The sequence below is a fragment of the Amblyomma mixtum genome, chromosome 10 (assembly GCF_055824585.1).
Source record: "Amblyomma mixtum isolate Tamu chromosome 10, ASM5582458v1, whole genome shotgun sequence".
NCBI classification, from domain to species: domain Eukaryota; kingdom Metazoa; phylum Arthropoda; class Arachnida; order Ixodida; family Ixodidae; genus Amblyomma; species Amblyomma mixtum.
This window is the reverse complement of record NC_143021.1, coordinates 146,665,930-146,687,466: the sequence shown is the minus strand read 5'-3', so window position 1 is coordinate 146,687,466 and position 21,537 is coordinate 146,665,930. Positions and strand designations below refer to the sequence as shown.

The 21,537-nt window shown below is 47.5% G+C and overlaps 1 protein-coding gene across 1 annotated transcript; it reads right to left on the bottom strand.

Annotated features, from left to right (window-relative positions):
* Nucleotides 1–1,064: 1,064 nt before the first annotated feature.
* On the bottom strand, nt 1,065–10,852 carry LOC149327234 (cytoglobin-1-like). Its single transcript, XM_089564820.1, has 2 exons — nt 10,403–10,852; nt 1,065–1,361 (listed from the first exon to the last, which is right to left on the bottom strand). The coding sequence occupies exons 1-2, from the start codon at nt 10,850–10,852 to the stop codon at nt 1,065–1,067; spliced, it is 747 nt and encodes a 248-aa protein (XP_089420946.1).
* Nucleotides 10,853–21,537: the final 10,685 nt, after the last annotated feature.

The window sequence follows — 21,537 nt, the reverse complement described above, 5'->3', positions numbered from 1 at the left end:
AACACGATGCAGATATTCTTGTGTCCTGATAGTTCCACAAAGCTGCTTTGGCGGTTAAATTTAGTTTGTGGCTTTCCATTGTACTGCGGACTAAAAGCTTGTAGAAATGTTCGGCATGTCTGAGTCTAGTACTAAGCGAAAAATTTTAGAACAGGATAACCGCACCTTGGAAGTATGTTTTGCATATCACGTTAATTTCATAATTTTGAGCTCCCCTCCAGACATTCAGAGAGCGGCTGCCAGACACTCGAAGAGGGTAGTTGGAGTTCAGCAGAGAAAAATTGCGCCTCTTCTGTTTAGCCGGTGTACGGCTACGCACAAACACAAATGTCACGAATATTTTTTTTTTTCAGGTTAAATCGCCAAGCATGGAGCAGTGGCTTTAAACAAATCAACGCTGGCTATAATGGGCTTAGGACGCAGCCTGATCACCTGCACGCTTATTGGTTCGAAAGTTCACTCACGAACTCGTATACTATTCACAGGGCAAAATATCTTCTAGACGCAATTATTTCACCATAATATTCGAAAGAGTTAATTCCTCGTAAACAAGCGCAGAGCACAGTTACACCACAGCAGAATCATAATGTACAGTACGGTCCACTGTTAAAGGGAACATGCGATCGCATGGCCTCCGCGCTTCGCGGAGCGCTGCCGCCGAGAATTTGTGGCAGTTGTCGGCACAAGACGCATGCGCGGTAAGCATGGCGGCTGGTCTTTCCGCGCATGAGCTTCATGCCGCCTGTTCTCGCCGCATCTAGGCAGGGCTCCGTGAAGCGCGGAGGCTATGTGATCGCATGTTCCCTTTAACAATGATCTGTACTGTACAATGGTTACCCTCCTTCCGTACCCTGCAAAAACACAGTTGTCGCTGGAGCAAACAGCATTTGTTTTCTTCCATACTAAAATAGACGTTGCAGGCAGAAGCCTATAAAAGTCTGAGCGAAGCGCTCCTTCCAATGATGTTTCACAGCTTCTCCCTTGAAGCATCATAGCGCACACGCGCTTTGCCAGGAAAAAAAAAATCTTGGCAGTTATGTCCATAACAAGGCGGGTCAACGATTTCAGTGGCGGATGGTGGATTGCGGTGCAGTCGGCTTTGCGCGCTCTTGCCGAGACGAATCTCGGCGCACCGCCTGACCGCCCTTGTCTGAAGCGCTGTTCCCGCTAATGGTGCTTAAGTCAGAGACGGGTATCGGCACGCCACTGGAAGCCTCCGCCGTAGGTGGTGTCTTCGGTGGCACAGTTCCGTTACCGGCTGGCTCGATGGATATCTCTTGGCTATCGGACGACGAGTTCTGGCTGGACGCCGAAAATATGGCCACCTCGTCGTACACGTTCCTCGTTATTACGTTCATTGTCTGAAAAAAAAAGCAGAAAACTGAACTTGAATGAATTGCAAGGTTCCACCTTAGCTTCGCACATGCTACAAAAAATGATTTCATTTTAGTTTTAGACGTCCCGTAAATTCATGCAACAAATGAGGCGGTTCTAGCTTCTGCTAGTTAATACGACTCGAGGGTGTAAAACAGACAAGAACGCAATTGTTTGGTCTTTGCCACCTTAGCTGCGTTCAAATTACACCTACCAACTGAATTTAATTGGTCTACGGCTTAGAAGCGTGCCAGACTGCAGTTAACGTCACCGTTTCCTTATAAAGGAAGCCACCATTCGCTTACACAGTGTAAACATTGATGTCTTTAAGACTAAGAGAGGGTGGCTGAATACATCTAACTCGGTGGCTTTACGGAGGACTGCTACTGGGGTATGCCTAGGTAGAACAGCTCGACTGAAAATTTAAACAGGAAATAGAGTTCTGCCTGGTGTTTGGAAACGGCTAGCGTGAAAGCGGACAGGTAGATGGTTGACGCAGGCCTTGGGGAAAAATTAAGATCGCCGACATCGACGACAAAAACTTTTGTATAAGGGGTAAATGGCAAAACTTGAAGCACTATAGTTTCAACCGATAGCTTCACTACGCCATGTAGAGCCAAGATGACCAAAGCGGCTTCTTCAGCATGCGCCGTGCAACAGGTGCGTCGCGCGTGACATCACACCGGCGGCTTTTCCGCTGAGCCCCGGCCGGCGCCGACTCGCCACCTCGTCTCGCTGCGCGCGTCGCGCGTCGCGCATGTCGCGCTCGAGATGTGCGTCATTGCTCGGCCACTTCATAAACAGAGTGTGCGAAGCTCTTGTTCTTCAGATGAACGATGGGTGAAGAAGTGGAAAGTGCGCATGTATACTGCGACCGACATCAACGGCGACTGCGGGAAGCAACGTAGACAAATCCCGAAGTTGTGGCATGGTATAAGGCAAGTCGACAACGACCCGAAGAAGCCAGTAATGCCAAGCGCGCGACCGACACGCCGAAACAACGACAGGAACGGCTCGCCAAACGACGCTGTTAAGAAGCGGAGGTACCACGGCGACAAGCCGCGAGCGAAGCCATGCCTTCTTCGGGTCAGACGGCGGAAACTGATTGGTTGGTTTATGGGTTTTAACTTCCCAAAGCGACTCAGGCTATGAGAGACGCCGTAGTGAAGGGCTCCGGAAATTTCAGCCACCTGGGGTTCTTTAACGTGCACTGACATCGCGCAGTACACGGGCCTCTGGAATTTCTCAATCGGCGAGCGCGTGTAAGCATGTGTATGAAGCTATCGCCTGCACACTAGATTTAACCGGAGCTAAACTACCAGCAATTTGTTTAATTTAGCTGTAGGAATTTACGTGAGGATTGCGATTGTCTTTTTATCTTGCTGCTGGGCAGAAAAACAACGTAGGAATTATTACACTTTACTGTAGGTTTAGTTTCACAGAAAAAAGAGGCGCCTTTATGCGTATTTTTCTACTCATATTAAGCATCAAAGGCCGCGTCGTAATTTCGAGCGGTGCCAAAAATCCTGAGGAGAAAAATCCCGGATTGATCAGCTGGCGTGGCAGCGCAGTGCATCTCATTCTTATGGCAGCGTCAGCATGCGGCGGCCACCAGAATTAAGACGCCCCGCGGAGCGCCGCTGCGCCAGAGCTGTAGCCGCACCATCACCGGCGGCAATGCAAAGTAATACGAAACAGAGAGACTGCTCTGCGCCGTCAGTGAACAACGCAAAGTAGCAGATGGCAGCGCAAAAGATATCCCCCACTGGCTCCGGCAACAGCGGAGGCCCCTTCCATTTTCTGAACTTGTGGTTGGTATATAGACTAGTTCACGGCTCCGCCACTGTATTTCTGCGATTTCGTGAAAATCGCCAAGACATCAAAGTGCTTCTTATCTTTGTTTTAGTTTCTACTATTTATGAACAGAAAATTACCGGGATAAACAATTTTTTTATGTAAAAGCTTATATAACCAACTTTTTTTAGGGGAGTCCCCCAAGGTGGAGTAGATTTGTAATAAGGGAGTAATTACTCATTGACGTCCACCCGAGCGCAGCCATACGGCCACAAAGGAAAGCTATACAGCTTTCACAGAAACTTCGTAGTTAAAGAAAAATTCGTCCTGGTCCGGGGTTCGAACCCGGGACCACCGCCACACCGGAGCAGTCGCTCTACCAATTGAGCTAACCGGGACGGCAAGCTTATGGTAGGGCGAGAGCGAATTGATCTATAACTCGAAGTGGGAACAGTGTTGACCAACTTTTTTTAGGGGAATCCCCCAAGGTGGAGTAGATTTGTAATAAGGGAGTAATTACTCATTGACGTCCACCCGAGCGCAGCCATACGGCCACAAAGGAAAGCTATACAGCTTTCACAGAAACTTCGTAGTTAAAGAAAAATTCGTCCTGGTCCGGGGTTCGAACCCGGGACCACCGCCACACCGGAGCAGTCGCTCTACCAATTGAGCTAACCGGGACGGCAAGCTTATGGTAGGGCGAGAGCGAATTGATCTATAACTCGAAGTGGGAACAGTGTTGACCAACTTTTTTTAGGAGAATCCCCCAAGGTGGAGTAGATTTGTAATAAGGGAGTAATTACTCATTGACGTCCACCCGAGCGCAGCCATACGGCCACAAAGGAAAGCTATATAGAGCTTTCACAGAAACTTCGTAGTTAAAGAAAAATTCGTCCTGGTCCGGGGTTCGAACCCGGTACCACCGCCACACCGAAACAGTCGCTCTACCAATTGAGCTAACCGGGACGGCAAGCTTATGGTAGGGCGAGAGCGAATTGATCTATAACTCGAAGTATAGCTTTCCTTTGTGGCCGTATGGCTGCGCTCGGGTGGACGTCAATGAGTAATTACTCCCTTATTACAAATCTACTCCACCTTGGGGGATTCCCCTAAAAAAAGTTGGTCAACACTGTTCCCACTTCGAGTTATAGATCAATTCGCTCTCGCCCTACCATAAGCTTGCCGTCCCGGTTAGCTCAATTGGTAGAGCGACTGCTCCGGTGTGGCGGTGGTCCCGGGTTCGAACCCCGGACCAGGACGAATTTTTCTTTAACTACGAAGTTTCTGTGAAAGCTGTATAGCTTTCCTTTGTGGCCGTATGGCTGCGCTCGGGTGGACGTCAATGAGTAATTACTCCCTTATTACAAAAGCTTATATAGTTGAAGGCAGAAGAGAAGTGGACAACAAGGCACCCAGGAGATCGGAGGCGATGACCTCCGCATATTGTGTACGGCGCTGCACAAAATGAACTAAGGCAACCTCTTTCAAACTCTTTCATCATATTCAAAGCCACCACCACTTGCTGGAGGGCCAGAACCTTTCCTATATCCCACCAATTAACCCTGCCCTGCGCCAGCCGCGGCCACTTTAGCTCCACAAACTCCTTAATCTCATGCACTCACATAATTTTCAGCCGCCCCTACTACGTTTGCTTTCTCTTCGAATCCATGCGTTACCCCCCCCCCCCCAAAAAAAAAGAAACAAAAACAAAAAAGTCATCGGTTATCTTGCACTTCGAAAACATGCCCGGCCCAATCCAATTCTTTCCTCTTGATTTCGAAAAGGTTGTCAGACGCGTTTGTCACCTGGCCCAGTCTGCTCTATTCCTCTCTCTTAGCGTTAGACCAATCATTTCTCTTTCTACAGCTCACTGGCGTGTCCTCAGTTTAAGTGGCAGGTGACCTGTTTCGGTTCTGGCTGTGACTGACTATTTGCTGCGGTAAGCTCTTTATTCGTCTTGGGCGGTCTTTGTGCCTGAGCGAGGACCGTCCGCGAAGCTCACCCAGGCGCGGCCACAGCGACTTTGTACTGCCAGCTTGTGTATCGTGCCTCGGCGGCCGTCAGGCCGCTGGGCCCCTGACAATGAGGCTACTCCCGGTGGACAGTTCTGGCCTCCACGTTTACTGAGAGTCCTCAGGTTCTTCGCTGCTGCGGTTGGTGAACGTGGGCATTCACATATCCTTTCCGCCACTCTGCGTACACGAGACCGCGAGCTGGAAGCACGTAAAACCAAGGTTGCCGAGCAGAGAATGCGGATCAATGAGGCTGTAGAGAACTTGCGGGCCGCCCATAGGTATGACAGTGACTCCCCGGTCCTTCGCGGCCGCGGTGAGGGTGCTGCCTACTGAAGATCTTTCGGATGCCGCCAGCTGTGTCCCACAGAGCCTGTCTACTCGCCCGGCTGACTCTCTTTATACTGTTTCCTCTGCAATCCCCATCTCGGACCATGTATATTTTTGGAATCTACCCATTCTTCGGACACTGCAGGTCATGAGGTGGGCACCATTCTAAAGGCTAATATCGATCCTGAAGCTGAGGGCATCGGAGTAATCACTCTACGCCGCACCCGGTGCGGGGTTACAGACGTTTCTGAGGAAGGCCCAGTTATTAAGGCGGAAGCCTTTAATGCCTCTGTTAAAGGACGCGAGTCCAAGCGGAGCAGAGAAGCGACTAGGCAACCGCGCTCTCGCTGAAAACGAGGGCAGTCACAGAGGAGGTGGCTGATCGTCTCGTCACAACCACACTGGCCACACGCAGGAGAGTCAGCCATTGAGATGAGATGGGAATAGGCGTTTGTGAACGCCACTCCCAGCCACAGGCGGCACAACAGCGTAGTATCACTGCGGGGGAGGCCGAATGGTATATGATGTTGGAGCATGAGGTTGAAGTGAATCGAGCGGGGTATCCAACCTCCAGGGGCAGACCACGACGTTACAGTCAGGTTTCGGGCGAGCAGTTGAAGGTGCCTTGCTGCGTCAGCTCTTGTCAGTGGTATGCGGACAGTGTTGGTTGTCTCCTGAGCCGATCGAGCAGCATCGTCAGCTAAGGCGTTACCAACAATGCCGCTATGGCCTGGTACCCACTGGAAGATGATTTCATGGTCTTGTTCGATTGCCTGGTGATGCAGATATCGTATCTCCGCTATAAGTTGCTCATGGTCGCATGTCTCAAGGCAGATTGAAGACATTGTAGGGCAGCTTTTGAATCACAGAAAACAGCCCATTTTTGAGGTGATTGTTGCGAGATATCCTGTACCGCCGCAAGAATTGTGACCAACTCTGCTCCAGTAGAGGTAGTCCGATGCGAAATTTGTTGGTGAATTTGAGTCTGTCGCGCAGGAACGACCACAGCGCAAGCAGAACTTGCGCTCCTGAATTTCCTAAGGGACTCGGGGTTGCATTCCCGCATATAATCTAAGTTTTCTGTGCGCGCCCTCTGTCCCTGTGACATAGTGGTCGATGGACACTTGACAGACTCATTTCTTTGCCGCTCTTTTTCCTTTTTTCCCCTTTGTTCCCCTCCCCAAGTGTAGGGTAGCCAACTGGGCATCGCCTGGTTAACCTCCCTGCCTTTCCGTCCTTTTCTCTCTCTCTCTCTCTTTAATGCCTCATCGTTGTAAGCAGCGGTTGTCGACAGAAATGTCACGCTATTCAATTGGTCGGAACGGTCATGACGTCACAGAGCGCGAAGTTCAAACGGGGCCAATTGTACTTTGGCTAGTAACCGTGCAACCCAATTAAAGGGATCGTATAGTGATGCTCCAAGTAAGCGGAAATCAGTTTAGTTAATTGCTTAATTACTCAATTAGCCAAATTAACCTTTCTAGTCACGCCAGATAAACAATTAAAACCGAGTAAGAAATTGGTCGAGTTCGGGAATCGAACCCCGGTCTCTGGAGTGCGAGACGAGCATGCTAACCACTACGCCATGCCAGCCCGATGGTTTGGAACGACCAAAGGCGCGTCTAGTGAATACGGTATCTTCGTTCACTCACATCTTCCTCCCTTCCCTTACGGCGAGTTTCAGGTGTCCACCATGGTATGCGAGACAGGTACATTTCCTTTCCTCAAAATCCAATTTACCGACGAGCAAGGCGTAGAACCGAACGGGCGATGGCGTTCTATGGACTCCCTGACAGAGCTGCAAGACGCTGTCGCGTTTCACTCTTAGAGGCGAAGCTTAACATCTTAACAACACATCAGTGACACAAGCAGCAACACTGCGCTTGAGGCTTTCGCCTCACCGCACTTTAGGTGAACAAAGTGCCCCCCTGAATTTTCCTGTAGCAAAAAAGAACGAGGCCAAACCGAATGCATTACTCAGCTTAAAGCTCCGCCTTGGATAGCGACACAAAAATAATCAGTGGGCAGGGAAATGTCTTGTCTTAGGTGGTGGCAAATCCTTTTTGACCACATTAAGAAGGCGATCAACGGCTTCGAAGTGGCTAGCGCCTCGATAACTGTTTGGGTCCCTCATCGTAGTACCCTCACGTGAATCTTGCCGGCATGGACGCGGACCTTCACACAGGAGAGCTAATTCCTACCCTAAACCGCCGAAATCCATTCCTGCAGCGGGACCCTGCCACCTGCGTTTAGTATAAAGAGAGAGGCGACACATAGAGTGGACCTTGATGCATTTCGCAGCCTGATGGCAGCCAGATGTGTCATTACCGGCTGGACCTTAATCGGAGTCACTGAGGACTTGCACGCTCCCCTTTGTACACACTGCTCTGAGTACGGACACATATTGAGCCGCTGCCCACAGGTGGGCTACTCTCCGAACGCAGTTTGCACGCACTGTGCTGGTACCCATCGCATCACAACCTGTAGCGTGCGCGCGCAGCAATCCGACGCTTGTGGCGCCGCATGCCATCAAGCCGGACGAATTCTGAACCATCCCGCCGGCGGCAGAACATGCCCTATTTTAAAGGAGAAAATAGCCCGTGTTACTACTATGCATCCGTGGCTACTACTATGCATCCGCCACAGTGGAATTGCAGAGGCTTCCGATGCAAGAGGGGCGGCGAGCAGCCATTCTTAAACACTTGCAGACGCAAACCTGACTTGACCGCCGTCCAAGAAACAAACTGCACACCAACACTCACAGGATACTCGACACTACGCATGGCCATTCAAGTCACCAAGGCTATGACCAAGTTTGACCGCACAATGGCACAACTCCCGTACATCTCCCACATCGAGCCCCAGCTACTGCCTGGTGAACGAGTCCAGGCAAGCATCTTCGTATTGAATACCTACAGTCCTCCAAAAAGGGCAAATTGGACGTGTTTATAGAGCTCTTTCACGACGCCCTCAAGCTCGCCAAGCAGCGTCAGAACTTATTTCTAATTATGAGTGACTTCAACGCATCGCATCCTTCGTGGGGCTGCATGAGCGAAAATCCTAACGGCCGTCAGGCGGCCCGGGCCATCGCCCGCACCCAGCTGACTCTTCTGACTGGACGCGACCATTCACCCGTCTGGGCGACAGTGTGAACCGGGACACCAGCCCTAACATGAAGCTAGTTCGAACGCAGCAGTCGTGCACATCGGCCAACCTGGAAGAGAATCTGGGCAGCGGCCATTCTATCCTTGAGGCGGCGACGCAAGTGAGAGTGGGCCGCGCGTCTGACCGCAAGTTGCACCTCAGGGACTGTGATGCCTTCCGAAAGCGCAGGTTAGCTCCGAAGGACGGCGGATGACTCTCCCTGGCTGAATGGGTGGGAGAGCCGCAGGCGGACATGAAGAGGGTCACCTCTGTAGGGAAGGCCACAGAAAAGGCCCCTCTGATCGACACACACCTCCTCAATATCTGGGAGGTTCGAATAGGGCTTTGTCGAAGGTGGTGGAAGAAACGACACAATCGCAAGCTACACCAACGCATAGCTAGAGTCACTATTTAGGCAGAGCACTACGTGAGGACCTCACGAACTCAAACTGCCCTATACTTCGAGATACTAGTATAGGCAGGACCGTTCTGCGCCGGCTAGGCTACGCGGACCCGACCACTACATTGCAGAACAGATACCACCGTCTCGATCATAGAGCAAGGGACTGCATGCTATATGCTGTGATGTTGATAGGCCTGCGGCAAAAGTGGGTCCGTGCTACCCGCGCCATCTCGCCGCGTCCTGTTTAAGATAGTTTCTGTCGTCACTGCTAGGCAGCGCGCATAAGCACGTTTCCGCTGCTCCGCGACCCTTCCTGTGCTCCGTATTATTCTGGTCGCACCTGTACATCTCTACGCACCGCCTGCTCCAGCTGGGCCGACAGAACACGCTAGAAGAGCTGGTGGATGCCGAAAGACCAGCGAACGCACGCCTCTTCGAGATACTAGTATAGGCAGGATCGTTCTGCGCCGGCTAGGCTACGCGGACCCGACCACTACATTGCAGCACAGGCACCACCCCCTCCCGACCAAACTCGCAGCAAAGATTAAAGTCGCTTCAGTACCGCAGAACAGGCACCCCGAGGTCATGCCCGCCTAAGACTGCAGAGTCAGGGCACCCCTGACCAAAACGTCCTATATATCGATGCGGGGAAATAACCGTTCGGCACAGACGCTATGGGACTAGCGGTTACAAATGCCAAGGGCTGATTCACATTACGGTCTCAGTTCGGACGATGAGATCAAGCACGAGGCTGATGCGACCACTATAGCGGCAGCATTCCCTTCCATACACCACATGGCCATACATGACGAACACCACGCTAGTCCGACGCGCACAATAATCACAGACTCACAGGCTGCGTGCATCACCTTCGCTAAGAGGCTATATTCCCGATATATTCACCGCCGTGAGCATCATTTACAGCCCTGGACACACTTCCCTTCCCTTCACACCGCAACGCTGGAGCGGTTGCTATGGCTACGGCGCTCCATCTCTTTGACCTCGCTGCGGCTAAAGGTCAACCGTGGCCACCGCCTGGAGCTACGCGTCGACTCGAAACCTGGCGCAGTATTGCTTGTAAAATAAAAACGCAATGCACAGCCAAGAAGGCACATTGCTCAATGCAATATAAATGCCTTTATTTACGGAAGTGGACAGACTTCTGTCTTGAGCTAGCCACATATAAGCGATAGCAGCGAAATTTTAGAAATCGTCACTAAACGTGAGCGTCATCTTCCTCCGACTATTATGAGAAGCTAATGCGGTTAAACAATTTGTCCCATTCCTCCAACTTCATGATCAGTATCTGCCTGAGGTGGCGTAAGGCTTATAAACGAAAACAGACCTTGAAGAGCTTCTTCCAGGCCCTGACGGTTGCTGGCGTCATGAGCGGACCAACGTGGGACATCATCTGCTCCAGCGTGACCGCCAAGAGCCCCTCGAAGTGCACGGGCTCCACACCTCGCCTGGCCAGGTGGTTAACAGCGTTCTTGCGGATCAGCTCGGCCAGCACTTCGGGCTCCTCCATGCATTCGACGAGGGCCGATAGCTGGTGACCTACGGCGCACGCGTGCGCCCGAAACTTGGGGTCCCCTTCGAGCGCCCGCAGGTCCCTGCCCCTGAACCTAGGGAAGAGCTCCAGGTAGTCCGGGTACTGGGTGAACATGCCGACGAAGATGAGTACGCCGTAGTCCGGGTTCTGCTGGCAGAACTTGTGCCAACTGCGACGCACTAGCTTCTTCTCGTGATCGGTCATGCCGGTCCGAGGGTCGCTCTTCCGCAGGACGTGACCCATGGCAGCCTTCTTGCTTCTTCTTCTTCTTCTCCATCTCCTTTTTCTTCATCACTAATATAGGCTCTCCCACGCGCGCATTTCTATTCCGTCAACGATAAAGCGCACCAACTGCTGGTCTTGTCTCCAAGCTAGTCTAAGAGCTTCTTAAGCGGCGATTTTTGCCCCAAAGTTCCTCGTAATGCACCCTGTATACAAAGTAACACGCACTGCGACGGGAAATAGTAAATTACTTGCGGGGTGGAGTAATTTTATGCTCAAGTGATGAAAGAAACACGAGTACAATTGGTTTCGGTTGGTTTGGTTTATGGTTGGTTTATGGGGTTTAACGTCCCAAAGCGACTAAGGCTATGAGAGACGCCGTAGTGGAGGGCTCCGGAAATTTGGACCACCTGGGGTTCTTTAACGTGCACTGACAACGCACAGTACACGGGCCTCTAGAATTTCTCCTCCAAAGAAATTCTAGCCGCCGCGGCCGGGATCGAACCCGCGTCTTTCGGGACAGCAGCCGAGCACCGTAACAGCTGAGCCACCGCGGCGGCTACAATTGGTTTCTATTCAGTGGCTTGAAGAGCGATTTTTGCTCGCATCTCAAAATGAGACACGAAAGGCAACATTTTTATTTGTTTTCGTGGCTGCTATTCATAAATTTGCTCTTCGGTGCATTCTTTTTTGTTTTCAATTGCTGTGCCAGTACATTTTTTCTTGTCTTCATTTTCTGACATCGCCTTAATGCGAGCAATATGCATTCTTTTCCCCTGCAATAATGCCTTCAGGAGCTCCAGGTATTCTGAATATATAAATAAACAACTCGGCATCAGAGCGAAATGAGGAATGAATGGTCTTTGTGGTGTGAATACTGCAAAAAAAAGAAGCGATTAAAGGTGACCAGGTTAAAATGGGATTTTAGCTGCTATCTTACGCGTTCTAAAGCAGTGCCCGAATCTATGGCGCCACAGAATTTTTTTCTTTATTGCATGGAAATAAATCGCACTGCGCTACCAACTGCCCTGCCTGCACACATGCTATTCCGCAATTCAGGCACGCATTCACATGTCTTTGTACACTGCACTCCACATGCACATGAAAATTACGGTATACATAAACATGCGTCAAAAAGCTGCAACCATTCAGGCGGTCAGTCCTGCGCAGCATAAAAACCTCTCACTAAGGCGCACTGTTCACTGAACGGAGACAGACGAACGAAGTGGTTCCGCGTGTGTATCCACCATGCGCCTCTTCCACAGGCTGTATAGCTCAATCAGCAATAACGAATCCGACGGAATCCGAGATGCCTTCCGGACAGACGGACCTTATAGCGCAAGATGACCTTTGAAGATACGTATGAAGATGACGTCAATAACCTTTTTGGTTTTCCGCTGACGCGGGACCCTGAAAAACACTGCATCGAGGCACCACGCAAAGCAATGGTCGATCATCTTTCGTTGGCTGCAGAGGACAAAGTGCCATGGTCGGTGAATCATAGGAGCAATTAGAGAATAAGCGGTGTTAATTACTCGCAAACACGTTCCTGAAAAAAATTTATATTCCGCTAGGTGGCACAGCTGAGTTGGTGGTCTGTACTGCTGGCGGCTCGTTAACACACCTCCCAAGCACTGCACAGAGCTCTCCGTTTATCTCCTTTTCCCCTCTCCCAGTTGAGAGCAGCAGACCCGATGTTCCTCTTTTGAGCCGTCCTCTTTGCCATCTCAATCATATACTTCTTTGTCTCTATGTGAACAAAAAAAATGAGGTTCCCCTCAACGCGGTTCTCTGAGATAGACCGTCACCTGAAACTTTCATTGCAAATACAGCCATTGAGGTCGATAACTGAGCATGATCAATGAATTGGAAAGGCAGAGCAGAACGGTGGGGCTAAAAATTAACATGCAGAAAACCAAAGTAATGTTCAACAGCCTAGCAAGGGAACAGCAGTTCGCAGTTGGTAGCCAGGTGCTGGAAGTAGTAGGAGAATATGTCTATTTAGGGCAGGTAGTGACAGCTGATCCAGACCATGAGAGGGAAATAACTAGAAGAATAAGAATGGGGTGGAGCGCATATGGAAGGTTATCTCAGATCATGAATGGCAGTTTACCAATATCCCTCAAGAGAAAAGTATACAACAGGTGTATCTTACCGGTACTCACCTATGGGGCAGAAACGTGGAGGCTAACAAAGATGGTTCAGCTTAAGTTAAGGACAACGCAGCGAGCTATGGAAAGAAAAATGATAGGTGTAACGTTAAGAGATCGGAAGAGGGCGGAGTGGGTGAGAGAACAAGCGCGCGTTAATGATATCCTAGTTGAAATCAAGAGGAAGAAGTGGGCTTGGGCAGGGCATGTAATGTGAAGGCAAGATAACCGCTGGTCCTTAAGGGTTACAGAGTGCATTCCAAGAGAAGGCGAACGTAGCAGGGGGCGGCAGAAAGTCAGGTGGGCGGATGACATTAAGACGTTTGCGGTGATCCGGTGGCCGCAATTGGCAAAGGACTGCGTTAATTGGAGAGACATGGGAGAGGCCCTTGCCCTGCAGTGGGCGTAGTCAGGCTGATGATGGTGATGATGATAACAATAAATCATCATACATCGGAGAAGCGAGGGCAGTATAATGAAAGCTGAAATTTTTAAAGCCCTCCCTTATATAAATACTTAGCCAGAAGTAAATGCATTTTAAACACTATTATCAGTCTAGAAACAATCTTTAAAGATAGCAAGATATTTCCTGCAGACGCTAGGCTCGGCGCAGCGATGCTTTCCGAACAGTGTTATAAATTTTGATCGCAATGTTCATGCTCATATTTAGGTTAAGGAATTTTCCTTGGTTGTAATATGCAACAGAACTAGGGATCGGATGAGAAACTTGATTATGCAGTACTTTCTTTGTTATTTATCGCAGTTTCTTTGCTATCTTTTTGTGATCACTTTCAACACAATTTCTTCGGATCTTTGTTCCATGGAATTGCAAGTTACCCAGTTTAATGGGTGAGTTGTTGCGAGCCGTCAAAAAATAAACTGCAAATATATCGTAAATTTAATCATCCTTAGATGAGTCGAACTAACTGCTCCTTCAGGCTGGAATTACAGCATGCTTTCAGTCGTTTAAAATCAATTTGATGACTAAAAATTGTAAGCAGCCATGCTGCATAATCCGCGTTGTCATTTTCAAATATTGTGTCTTCTGTGTATCTGTGTATTTCCCCGAGTGTCGACATACACTCAGAAATTTACCATCAGGTATTGTTTATACCTGGTCGAAAGAAGTCTCAATATTCTCCATCACACTGGAAAGCAACTTCGTCATCCCGTTCATTATTAAATGTTTTATATAAGAGACATCCAAGCTGACTCCAACTAAGATTTAAATATCCACCGGAACGTAATAGGTTAACGCTACAAGAGCCATGTTATTTACAGGAGTGCAATTCAGAGTAATTATATTTTGAAATGGTTAATTGAACAGAATAAATGCGAACTACATCTGTCCAGGTAATACGTTTCTGACGGTTGCTCTAAAACTACATTTCAGAGCTTTAAAAAAGGTTTGAACCTCGCGTTTTATTTTGATATGTGTTTTATATGTTATTTTACCGTGTGGAAAAGAAAGCCCTCGAAATGCTTAAGAGAATTCGTGCGATTAGGCCTGCGCGGGGCCTCCGACCCAACTTACCTTCAAGATGACCTAAACCACATACAGGAATGGTGCGATTGTTGGCTAATGGAACTGAACCCTCATAAATGTAAACGTTTTTTCTTCCACCGCCGCCGTAACCAGCTTGATTTCTCATATGTAGTCGCTAACGTTCACCTGCAGTCCATTTCATCATACAAATACTTAGGCGTCATGCTGTGTAACAACTTATCATGGGCTACACAGATTACTAACATCATTTCCTCGGCTAATAAAACACTCGGATTCTTAAAACGTCATCTACTCCACGCCCCGCAAGAGGTAAAATTATTAGCATATACGGTAAATCTCTTGTCAGGTCTAAGTTAGATTATGCATCGCCAGTTTGGAATCCTCATCAAGTTTACCTTATCAATGCGCTCGAGTCAATTCAAAACAGAGCAGCCAGATTCATTCTTTCCTCCTATTCGTACGACATCAGTGTGACATCTTTAAAAGCGGAATCCAGTTTAGCGCCCCTTTCATTTCGTCGTCGTATTTCTAGCCTCTGCCTATACCATAAATTTTTCCATAGTTCGCTGCGCTGCGCTCCCTACATTGCCCCGCCAGCCGGCATATCCCACCACATTCGTCATCATTTCCAAGTGTTTCGCCCACGTGCCCGTACTATTGCCTGCGCCGCTTCTTTTTTTCACCGTGTTTCTGTAGACTGGAACGACCTCTCCCATGACATCGCTATCATCTCATGCCCATCCACATTCGCCGAAGCTGTTACCAACCTTTTTTCAATATAACACTTGTTCAATTGACTGTTTTGTACCCACCCCTTATGTAATACCCCCAGTGGGTCTTTAAGGTATTAAAATGAAAATGAAATGAATGAAATGAAATGCACCGCTCGATAGTGCTGTGAATGCGACAGCACAGCAGCATTATGTAGTAGATGGCGGTGGCAATGGCGGCAGTGGTTCAGCAGTAGTTGAGCCCAGCAGTCGTTAGTGTGGTCAGCTACTTGCTTTATTTTCGATGTAGAAAAAAATCTAAAGCAGGTAAAAAGCAAAAACGAATGAATTTTAGTTTTTTTTTTTGGTGGTCTGTACTTTCGCGCTATGACAGTAACCGAAACTTAACAGCTCAAAAAATTTTTTAAATTGACTCATCAGTCATTTGAGGAAAAAATAACGAAAAAACACTGAGCTGCACTGTGTTGGTGAACAACCTGGTTGTGCTTGCGTTCACCTACTGAGCAAAGGTAAGTTTTCATATCTTGGCTAAAGTCAGATTAGACACCTGGTAAATAAGCGCATCTTGAATGTAAACAAGTTTTGATCTGACGCACCTGAGACAGAAATAACAAAAAGGCTACAAATTCGAACCTGCAATAAGTAAAGTTACTACTCCAAAATATTGCTTCTATGTAATCAATAGAGGCAACCAACGTCGCATTCAATCCGTAGGAAAAAGTGTAAGCCTTTGGTTTTGTTACCGGTACACTAAGAATATTGTCACTTCACACCTCACGAGCTTTCGTTCTTAAAAAAAAGTACGGTGTTGTTATGAACTTACCATTTGGCACTCAACGTTTGCGTTTGGACCTCGAATTTTGCCTCACATGCAGTAAAAATTTTAAGGAGGCAACAGCTTTTGATTCTGAGACTGGTTACCCGAAACCAACTGCAAGTGTATTTCTGTTAAACTACAAGTGGCACAAACTTTTTCATGATGCACTATGGCTACAGCCATCTCTGAAACTTCCGTGTTGCAGCGTCGCGATGACGAAAGAACATGCTCAATCAAAGTTACTTTTGATTTACCTTTATAGCAAACCTCCAGACTTTCACACAGACATCAGTTAACTCTGGATGCGTGTCTTGCTTACTGTGGCCTTAAAAATAACCAAAGAGAAAACTTAAGACACCAATAGAGTGCCATCTCAGTACTACACTTGAATTACCGCCAATCGACGCCAACATTATCATCCTAAGCAAACTGGCGTCAACGTCAAAGTGAGTAGACAAGGCCTGCTCTTATTTCAGTTGTGAATGCGACTGCTGGGAGCAAGCGTCAAGTTCCAGTTTAACTGTCCGAACGGGCGCACCCAATCCAACCGAATACAACCGAGTGCACCGAATCCAAAACGTCCTGAATTTTGTCCTACCCTGTCTAACAGAGTGCTCACCATCTTATCTCCCGCAAGTTGGCCTTCAGCCACTTAGAAAACTATGGTGCAAGCATTCTGTTCACATGAGACGTATTGATGATGTAAATTGAATTTAATAAAAAGATAAGAGCAAACTAAGCGACAAACTGTTCCCCGCCTGTGATGGCAAAACACTTGCACATATGCCACACACAACGTGTGCTTTCAACGTAGACCAGAAGGCGTACACTGCCTCCTGGATTATATCCATCCAAAACGGCAGTCCGAGTGTGAGAGAGAGGTTTTTCTCAGAGATCAGGCATTGAAGTTGGCCTGGCGAATTGAGCCGACCCAGGCGACGTTTGCTGAAGAAACTTTACTCCTGCCCCACCAACAGTCTGTGCTTTCCTCAGCTTCCATAAGCAGGACATTCGGGAACGATGGGCCATATTCTTTGTCCCGAGCGGTGGCTACAAGCTTACTTCCTAAAGTACTGAAAACGCACTGCCCGTGGCACGTGCGGAGACAGGCGTCATTAGGCGAGTCGTTTCAAGGAGTGGACATCGGCAGCGGACAAAACCCCTGAGTTCCTGTGAAGGTCAGTGTGTCCGCATCTGACGGAAAAGAAGACGGATGTGCAATGCAGCCAGGATATTCTGGTGCTGAGAGAGGCCGAGGTTCCACAGCAGCATAGGGACGGGCTTAAGTTGGGCCCAAAGTTTTGCTTGGAGCCATCAGTGCCATCGCCTGAGAAGTTCGCCCTGGTGAAGAACATTACGAGTCATATAGCCGAGGAAAACCGACACCGTTGTGCCGTGAAGCACCTAGGCGCGTTGACAAAATGTGTACGTAGGCCGCATAATTCTAAGATCTTGCGTTCAAGAGCTCATTTTCTAGATAGAGTAACCTATGCCCAGTAGGTTCAGATAAATAAGGGTCGCTCGTAGTAATTCCGAAGCCTGCTCACTCTACAAGGCATGCATTACCCTTGATAACAATTTGAAGAAGGTTACAATCCAATGTGACAAAGTATGTGAGCGTATGTGAAACCGTGAAACCGTGTGTCGCTTGCCTCCAGTTTTAGAGGCTTTTTTTTTTAGGGGGAGGGGTGGACCACACTTAAGCGAGAAATTCCTTTTCGCACCATCGTTTCGGAGCGTAACGCTTAACTGGCAACACGTTGTGTAGGGGTACCTGCAAAATCACCTTGACTCCTTGACCATTGCCGGCCGTTTTGGTCTTCAAAACTTAAGAACAGTTGTGCAGCACTATATAGAGTCTAATCCAGGAACATTTCTCTGGTTTAGCATTGATGTTGTGCATTTATACTGCTCCCTTCACCACGACACTTACGATTACAGTTGAGGAATGCATAACTCAACAGAACGACCAAGTACAATTCATTGGTAGGAGTGGTATTTCGTTATAAACTTCTTCAGAACAAGTTTCCTTCTACTTAAATTAACGGTTTGTGGAATGGCGTGAGCGAATTTTCCTTCAAAAACAGGGCGTGTGCATTGGATCCCGCGTAACTCCGGTTCTCTGCAGCATTTTCCTTAAAGTGCATGACGCTATCTCCAGAAACTCTAATAGCCTAATGATACGAATTTCGAAGCACGTGGAGGCTTTTGTGGTTTTGCTGGAGAATAATGGGCACGCAAGAGGCATTTTCGAAAAAATTGAAATTGCATAAGGAGAAATCCATGGGTCTAAAGCTCACATTGGAAGGCCGTACGCTCCCTCGTAGAAGGCGTTTCTTTTTAAGTGCAAGAACTTGCAGCCGCCGTGTTTCCAAAATCGGTAAGTTCAACAGCGTGTGAACAGCGTATTTCTTAGCCCCACTGTACGAGAAACGCAGAGGCCAGTGGTCATAGAGAGTTCAGGAAGAAAAAAACTTTGTCAAACCCTTATGTGCACAAAATGACTACAATCCAAGGAACATTGGACCAAGAATTTACATCCACACCGTGTGCATAGCACCAGTACAACAGCAATGTTCATGTGCAATTCACAAAAATATAATTTAACATAAGCGTGCGAATAGCCCACTTATCTACTCATTGAGTCACAGGTCACCGTTCGTTAAATGTGTGCGCGGCGTCGTCTGTTAGGCACCCCTTTAGAGCATGAAGTGTATATCGGCCAAACGGGGCAATGTCTGAACGTTCGGACCATGGAGAATAATAGCGTCTCATCACACACCATTTGTTCGGCCATTGCTGAACACTGTGCAGAGTGTAAAATTCAATGAGAGAAGTTGTGTAAAGCACTGTTCAAGAAGAGAGGTTCGTTACCGGCGTCAAGGTCAGCGCAGGCGAGAGTTCATGAAAGCGTATTTTATTGCAAAGAAAAGGTTATTTCGGCTAGCAAGCCATCGATATTATTCTGATATTATTCTGCTTATTATATTATTCGATATTATTCTAGATAATATTTGATGTGCCACTTTTGAAGGTGCAGGCGTGAGTGTGGGCATGTTCGTTTTCTTTTTTTGTTTGTTTTTGCAGGTTTTGTTTGTTCACGCCTTGCATGCCTTGCTGCCTTTCGTACGTTCGCCGATTTTGTCTTTGTGAATACATACCCATCTCTTCAACATTAAAGCTTAGTTTCAAGACAGCGCCTGTCCATTCTCTTATTCCTATGCCCTTCTTCCACGTAGGCCGCATTTTGCTTTCAAGATGAACAAAATCCGACTAGCCCAACTCAACATTCTTCTGTCATTAGAAGCCTGCACACAGGAAACCCATCCCGTAGAACACATTCGATGTCGCCAATGTGACTGTGACGACGTAGTTGTAACTTTGTTCACATTTATAGCACACTGGTTTATAATACTCGATAGTTTTTACTATGAATCACTTTTTGGGTGTTTCACGTGAACTGCCCTATTCGTGTGCATGCGCTAATGCTAATTTTGTTGTTGTCATTGTTGTCCTCTAAATAATGGCGCGTACTCTCTTCGGGGGATTGGCCAAGACACAGGCGGCGACTGAAATGTGCTCAAAATGTTAAACAGTGAAATAAATAACCGAAAAAATGTAATGGTGACAATGATAATAATAATTAGGAAATAAATTAAAGAAATTCGGATTTGTAAATTGAAATAAGCTAAACAAATACTGTGACATCGGTGACTGATAGAGGGAACGGGGCTAAACGAGCCATGTTTATTTATTTATTCATTTAGAGCATACTGCAGGCCGAGCGAACGGCCCTGGCAGGAGGGGCACAATAAGCACAATACAAAAGTACAAAACAAAAGTACAAGGCAAGTCATGAAACAAAAACTATTCAATGAACAGCCTGTTCAATGCATGGAGGAAAAAAAACTAAGGAGGGAGCGTCCGGCGACAACCTTGAAGCCTAGTCTAAACAAGTAAAGATATAGCAAAAAAAAGAGAGTGTGTCCCCCCGTGATCGCACCACGTGATAGCGTGCGGTAAAGTCTAGCCCTGCTGAGCGCGCGCATGCGCCAATTAGCGTGGCAGACTAACTATAGATCAACTTCCTTGCTGAAGACGCCCGCGCCGCGGGTCGCGCATACGCGCGCACTAAAACATACCAGAACCAAAACATAAAGGACTGCCTCGGAGAGCGAAAAACTGAGGGAGAAAACGACTTCAAAACAACTCGGCTTGCGAACGCTGGCCGCGTGACGTCACGCTCCCTCCTTAGTTTTTTTTTCCTCCATGGTTCAATGGCATCAATGTCAACTGTTGATGATAGTGGTAGCTGATTCCACTCGGTAATGGTGCGGGGAAAAAAAGGAAATTTAAATATGTTAGTTCTGGCAAAGTAAGGTTTTAACGATTCAGTGTGCCTGTTTCTTGCTGACCTGGGCGTTATCGGTTGGAGATACAAATCGGGAGCCATTGACAGTTTGTTATTTTTCAATAGAAAGAGAAATCTTAACCTTAGCATTCTACGCCGAGTTTCAAGGGGCTGTATATTATGTTGATTGAACAGAGCAGATGGTATAGAAAATACAAACCTAACAGCTTTATGCTGAATTCTTTGAAGAGCATTAATGTTAGTCTTCGTGTAACGATCCCAAACTGTGCATGCATACTCAAGTTTTTGTCCAATCATAGGGTAATATGCCAATTGCTTAACGTTAGGAGGAGCTTGTTTTAACTTGTGCCTAAGAAAACAGAGATTGCAAAACGCAGAAAAGCATACGGTTTCATTATATTTATTCCAACTAAGATTATTCGTTAGTGTTACTCTAAGGTACTTTTATTCTTTGCCTTCTGAAAGGTGCCGAGTGGGAAGATTATATGACAAGGAATGACTGTTTCTTTTATTAGTGATCCTCATAAATACTGTCTTGTCAGCGTTTAGTTCCATCCCCCATTTAGGGCACCATTCACTAACATTCTGTAGGTTATAATTAAGTAAAATCTGGTCGCCTTGAGCTTTAACTTCATTAAACAAAACACAATCATCGGCCAACTAATTTGAACAGGATGAATGATGATGTCGGTAATTTCATGAATATAGATAAGAAACAGTAATGGCGCAAGGACACTGCCTTGCGGGACACCAGAAGTGACTGGAAGTTTGTCAGAAGAATTACCATTGATACTAACATATTGAAATCGGTTATATATATTCTTAGATAAAAGCTTTTGTTGCAGAGAAATATTGATCATGAGAAAGAGTTTAGTATGGCAGCCGTTTAGTGTCTGAAAGGAAAATTTGAATGGCGGAGAGCACATTCCAGTTACTCTGTCCAAGGGAGGAAACACCAATGGACAGAACAACTCCAGCTGACAGACTTTGACCTAGCTGTCGTAACGGATGCTCTAGCAGGCGGCTCCGTAAAGAGGAGAAACGGCGTCAGGTCAACAAGATTTGATCTATCGTTGCGGGTGCACCGCAGAACGCTAATTTTTCACAGGGAGAAAAAGAAGAAGAAGCG

Excerpts from the sequence above, each read along its gene's own strand:
- LOC149327234 (XM_089564820.1), bottom strand. The coding sequence starts at position 10,852 with ATGGGTCACGTCCTGCGGAAGAGCGACCCTCGGACCGGCATGACCGAT. Across the intron at positions 1,362-10,402 it reads CCTGGAAGAAGCTCTTCAAG|ACAATGAACGTAATAACGAG; the intron begins GTCTGTTTTCGT and ends TTTTTTTTTCAG.